Consider the following 6,196-nt stretch of genomic DNA (forward strand, 5'->3'; position numbering starts at 1 on the left):
AGAGCAAGAGGAAAGCGCCCACCTTGACCTTGCTGAAAGGCTTCAAGATATTTTAAGGACGTGCCGTCCCCCCCCACCCGCCCCGTCCCGTTCCATCCCGCTGCTCCGCGGAGGCTGGGACGGGCGGCGACGGACCTAGGGACCGCTTGCGCGGAGGCAGCCGGTGACGCGCAGCCCTCGGTGCCCCTCGTCGGGCCGCGCTGCAGCCCCGCGCGGATTTTCCCGCTTCCCGGAGCAGCCGGAGCGGAGCAGCGCTCCCACGAGGGGCCGCGCAGCGGGAGCTCGTCCCGGAGCCCTCTAGCTGGCTGCGGGCTCTCRCCGCCGCTCCGCATCCCGCGGCCGGACAGGGCTGCGCGCGGGCTGAAGGCTGCTGCGGAGAGATGTATAGCTTGAGGGTGAAGTAATCATTAATCGGACCTGGAGACATCCRTGTAATTCGTCTCACAGGTCAACTGATGGAGCAATAAGTCGGAGGAAGTTTTGGTTTTTGTTTTTAATCTGAATGAGAAAGTTGCAAATGTTATTACAGCTGACTAAAGGCATCGAGCGTCCTAAAACTGATTCCTGTGCATTGAAATAAGTCATATCTGGGTTTTAAGCAACTTTTCACACTGCTGTGTTCCTTTTTAAAGACTTTGCAAAGAGAAATGCTTCRCTGGCAAGGGCACATGCTTAAAAACCTTTGTTTAAAAGACCAATGTATTTTCAAAATGTCTTAAATTATTTCATGGCATTTCCACGTGACCTGTGCAGGGTGTGAAGTAAAACCCAGTGCAGAGCACCGGGTACGAGGACCAGGCAATGAACGGGGCCGGGGCCAAGGGCTCTGCATTTGATTTCCTTTGCTGTATCGGGTTGAATGTTCTGCTTCCCTCTGGAGTTGCTCTTACCTGCAGAGTAAAACATCCATGAGCGCATGTATATATGTACATATATACATATATATTTATATATATGACCTTGCTGATACATAGAGAGAGATGCAATATGTGATTTCAATCACCCACTTTGGAAAATATTTTAATAAAGACAACTTTTGAAAAGAACAAGAGCTCCCCTGCGTTTGCGTTGCTATTCCCCGGACGAGCCTCGCCAGCGCGTTCCTTGGCCGACYGCAGCGAAAGCCTCCCGCCTCCCCGCTTCGCCTGGGCTCCCAGCCTCGCCGTGCCGCGCAGGCGGGCGACATCTGCGAGAGGGCGGCAGAGCCGGCGCGGGGCAGCAGCCGGGGCAGCCGAGAGCGGCGGGTGAGGATCAGCCAGCAAGGAGCCAGTCCTGCAGTCTGGAGCCACTTCTGCCCATGCAGCGCCGCTGCTTCCTTTGCTTTTCCAGCCTTCAGTCGCCGTGAATTGAGACATCCCGATATGCTCGTTAGGGTCTAAATGGTTCGACTTCATCTGCTGTTACAAGGCCTCCTCCGATCTCTCTGTGTACAGGGCGGTGACGGTCCCGTCCTTCCACTGAACCAGCACCTCTCCCGACCTCTCCTCCTTGGGCAGCAGCTCCTGCTTCTGCGGGTCGGCGTGGCTGTACTCCTGCACGGGCATCAGGGCTTGCTTGGTTTCCAGCTCAGCTTGCTCCACGGCTTGCACTGCTTCCTTGTACATCTTCCTTTTCCTGCAGGGGAGGCGGAAAAAGGGGAGGAGGAGTGAAACAGCAGGCTCAGCCCGCTCTGGGGGGCAGGGGACCTGCAGGGGCAAAGGCACGGTCGCCTCTGCCCTTCTGGCCATGGGGCCCATACGCTCCTGCTGTGGAGCAGAACTGGATCTCTGGAGGGCTTCTGCATCTGCAGCTGTTTGCTCATGCATGTTCATGAGAGCTTCAAAGCCCCTGTACTGCTGGGAGAGCACCTCGCAGTACACCCATCTAACGGCACTTCCTCCCAGCACCCCTCCTGGGTTGGCCGGTCCTGTTGCTGCCACTTTAGAGTGACGATGCAGAGCCCAGAGAAAGGGAGAGGCTGGTCCTGAGCGACACACGAGGTCTGCAGGGCGGCGGGGAGCTAGGCGAGCTCTTACAAACAGGGAGGCTTCAACAGGAGTTTGTCTTTGCTCCTCTCCCCACCCCTCGGTGCTCGTTCCTGCCCCCACATCTCGGCATGCCGTCCTCCCCAGCCATGGCCACGTGCCCACCTGTTTGTGGGTCTCGGTGCCCCAGTGCACCCCAGAGGACCCCGATGTTCTCCAGCCTCACCTGTTTTTCACAATGTTAACGGCCAGGAGGAAAAGACCCAGAAGCAGGACCACGAAGGAAAGGCCAAGGATAGTGTAATTCCACGTCGACGCTGCAGGAAAGCATCAACACGCGGCGTCAGCACGCGCACAGCAGTGTGGCCAGCAGTGCCCAGCCAGGCATTTTCTGGGGAGCTTGGGGCTCACACTGCTCTGGCTTGGCTGCGGGATGAGGGCAGAGGTGCTGGTGTCCAGCTCAGCATCCAGAGCAGAGCCCCTAGGTCACGTTTTTGGGGATAACCTCAGGTAACTCTCCCTCACTGGGCAGGAGACTCACACAGTTGATTTTTGCCTCTCCCAGTCCCCTGCCTTGGGGTTTGTATCTCCCCCAGTGACCACATCTGCCTTCTCACCCTGTCTGTGGTCTGAGGGTGGTGCTGGAGGCTGGGCACAGGGCTGGGAGCTGCAGCATCCCTCCACGGATGCTGCTGGAAGGGCCTTTCCTTCCTTTCTCCCCTCCTCCGTGCTCAGGCAGGTGGTGTGCAGCACGGATGGCAGTGGCTGCTCCGTCCTTGATTTCTGTGGCTTTGAAGTTTACCCTGGGGACCCTGACCAGCTCTTATTGATCTGTTCCCTCCACCCTGCCAAAATCACTGGTGATCCCAGACCTTTGCTCTCTTGGCAGAATATCCCTGGAAAGAGGATGAACTCCTCTTGGGGAGAAGACCCTGTCTCTGCAGAGCCTCACTCCTGTCTTTGCTCATGGCCTGCTTTTTCTGGAGGTGAGAGCGAGGGTTCATATAGCCGGTTCTGCCTCCTGGGGTAATTCCCTAGGGCACCTACCTAAGGGGGTTCACAACCCAGGACTACAACTCTATTTCAACTCTCAACCTGGGAACATCAATGGGACTTACGGTCTTCTCTGCGGAAGAACCACAGCAGCTCCTCCAACTGTCCTGGAGCCATCCCCAGCGCAAGGGTAGCGTTGCCTGCTGTAGGCTCATACATGCGTGTGCTGGTAAGGGCTGCGGGGAAGTATCTGTCGTGCTCTGCCTTGGCTGTGGAGGAGAAGAAGAGAAAGAGGCAGTGGATTTTCACTGCAATTCTTCAAGATAAAACCAGCCTTCTCCTTGTTCCCCAGGGCCACCCGTTGCATCTCTGCCAGCAGGCAGAGCAAAGCTCTCCAGGCTCAGCCTTGTCTCACATAGTGAGGAGTGGAGAGTGTTTCTAGATCTGTTTATGGCGGGGCACCCAGGGTTGGAAGGACCCCAGGACACTGCCTGTGCCTCTCCTTGTTCCCCGGCAGCGTGTGCGCGCACCACGTTGCGCAGCGCTTACCTGCTTTCTCCTCACACACGCTCCTCTCCGCAGCCCCTTGCCACTGCGCCTTGGGGCCTCTCGCGTCGGCGAGGCTGACTCCTCTCCTGCTCGCCACCAGGTAGCCCTGGCTGCCGCCCGCAGGGGAGAGCAGCGAATTCGAGCAGTCCCAGCTCGTGCGGCCCGCGCTGTCGCAGACATCGGTCTGCACTCTGCTGGCCTCCACCACGGAGAGGCATTCCTGCGTGCCGAGATTCACCAAAGAATCGCCTTCCCAAGACCAATCTTGGAAATCTGAGGCTGGATTACAGCCCTCCAGCAGTAAAGTCCCATCCCTCGGGCTGGCTTGTAAACACAGCTTGACTTTAGCATTTTTCATCAGAAAAGTTTCAGCRTCTGCAAAGAAACCAGAATACGAGTGTGGCCACCCCATAAGCACAGGGCATCTCTGCRCCCCAGCCCCGCACCGCCTGCCCCGTGCTTAGCCCCTTCCTGCCATTCCCAGGTGAGGGGAGGTTGCTCTCCAGGGTTGGTCCAAGAAGCAGAGGAGGTTCAGACCCTTTGGTGATCCTCCTCCATTCCTTGTAGGCTGCTTCTTGGCCTCTGGGCGTAGAGGTGTCCTTGTAAGTCAAAACACCCTGACGTCCTGCTGCAGCTGGGTGAACTACGAACTGCCTTTAATGCCTCTATTTCAGGGGAATTGGAGGGGGAAGAGTTTGGGGTTCAGGTCTTTGCTGTCTAACMCCACTGCAGTGGATGGGTGCAGAGAGACCCTGTGTAATGCTGTATTAGACAATGATCCTYGGTTTAAAAAAATCAACCTCTGTGACACTCAGATGTCTTCCTTGATGCCAAAGAGGTCGCAACAGCGTTGTGAGCATTGCCTTGGGGTGTAACCTCCCCGGGGTTAAGTCAGGCTGCTGCTGGTGCATACTGAGGAGAATGGGCCCATGTCTTGGAGAGGACAACCCCAAATTTCAAGCGAGTTAGAGGTACAGGTATGCATGCCACTGCAATAATACTCCTCTCATGGCATGTGCGTGCACTCAAACAGGTGTTTGCCCTCACCCACCGAGGTGTTCACAGGGTCATGCAACGATGCTGGAAACTCATGTACGACTAGCTCCTATGGACATGCCCAGCAGCCAATTCCTTGTTGTAACCCCTGCTGAGCCTGGAGTGGGCCCACGTGTGTGAGCAGGCACAGTCTCAGCACGTGTGACCTACTTCACCCACACTGTAATCCTCAAAGCCCAGACTCTACCTTGCAGCAGGAAGAATGGGATTATCCATAAGAACTTCATATTTGAATGTGCAGCTGGGATGGATCACGCCTTCACCAGTGTTTCTTCAGTGTGCAGAAGCCTGGGAAAGAGAAAGAGCCAGGAGGTGAGGAGCAGCCCCTTCCCAGCTAACCTCTTTACTTCCCTCATTGCTCCCCCGCCGCTGTCCCCAGACAACAGAGATTTGGGGAACAGTGACTACCTGCTGCCAGACTGTGGGTGACAGAGCAAGGGTGTGGAGTTGAGGGAGTGGAGGGCTCAGCTGCAGGAGGAGGGCTAGCTGGGTTGCCACAGAGGCAAAGGTATCTCCCATCCCTTAAGGAAGCAGATAGCTCCTCCTTGACCTTTAGTCCCTCATTTGTCAGTGGCATCAGTCCAGCTTTTATAGCTGCTTGGCCCATCTCAATTCTCCAGCCTCTCTGGAGGGACCTGCTCTGAGCAGAGGACGCTCCAGCGTCCCTGGCCCCATTCTCCCAGTCTGTGCAGCCCTCCTGGTCTCGTGGCAGGCAAAGCCAAGCGAGCTCGGTGGTTACATCCACCCTGCCCAGAAAGGCATAGCTTGAGCATGGGTCTGTCCCTCTTTAGCACCTGGCCTTCCCCACGTGGCCACCCAGCCAGCTGGCCCCTGAGCTGAGCTACTTGTGGGCACAACGGGCTGGAACGAGGGCTCACAGCGTGGGCTAAGAAATAATACGGATGCCACCAGGGGATGACTAACGACTGCCAAGGGAAGGAGTGGGGTTAACAGCAAGGATAATGGTCTGCTGTGAGCCAGCTGGAGACCACAAGGCTCGCTTTACCCAGGCCACCGATCAGCCACGAGACAGCAGCGACGTGGCCACTGCGCGCGGCCTCCTCTGAGCTGTCACCCACCGGTAGGTGAATGACACCACGGCACACACGTGTCCCTCAGACATGCTGGCCCCACAGACGATTAATCATTATATGCTGACTTAGACTGCTGCGACTCTTTGAAACTCTCATTTGCCTTCATCCGTAGTGTGTCCTGGCACTGTTTGAAAGGTTTCCCGGGAAATCGCGCAGGAGCACGTCCCGCTGCGCCAGGCGTGTCAGCAATGCTCCCGCTGACTCCTCAGCAAAGCATTTGTCCTATCGGTTATAGACCTAATGATTGCTACTATTTCCCCCCACTTCCCACACATCATTGATCTCAACGTCTCCGAAATTCAAAGGTCACATTTTATAGCCRGCCGGGCATGCAGGCTGGTTGCCTGCTGCCAGAAGGCTGCCTGCTAGCAAYGCTCGTGAGGACTCTGGAATATCCCATGTGYTGCACCTTGGCTCTATATTTCAGAGAATATGGGTAAAGCTGCTCCCTGCAGTTAGATAYGCCAAGTACCTTCGAGTCCAGGTAAGCCTTAACTATGCACATGGGTCACTCCCCAGAAAGGAGGAAATAAAGTGCTG

The 6,196-nt window shown here is 56.4% G+C and overlaps 1 protein-coding gene across 1 annotated transcript in view; it reads left to right on the forward strand.

The window, feature by feature from the left end:
• Positions 1 to 456, forward strand: part of RASL12 (RAS like family 12) — a 5,510-nt gene extending 5,054 nt beyond the window's left edge. The window contains exon 6 of the mRNA XM_026073327.1: positions 448 to 456. Within this exon, the coding sequence (XP_025929112.1) occupies positions 448 to 456 (9 nt within the window). The remainder of the gene's footprint in view (positions 1 to 447) is intronic.
• Positions 457 to 6,196: the final 5,740 nt, after the last annotated feature.

This window comes from Apteryx rowi, unplaced genomic scaffold (genome assembly GCF_003343035.1).
Source record: "Apteryx rowi isolate R43461 unplaced genomic scaffold, aptRow1 scaffold_11, whole genome shotgun sequence".
NCBI lineage: Eukaryota > Metazoa > Chordata > Aves > Apterygiformes > Apterygidae > Apteryx > Apteryx rowi.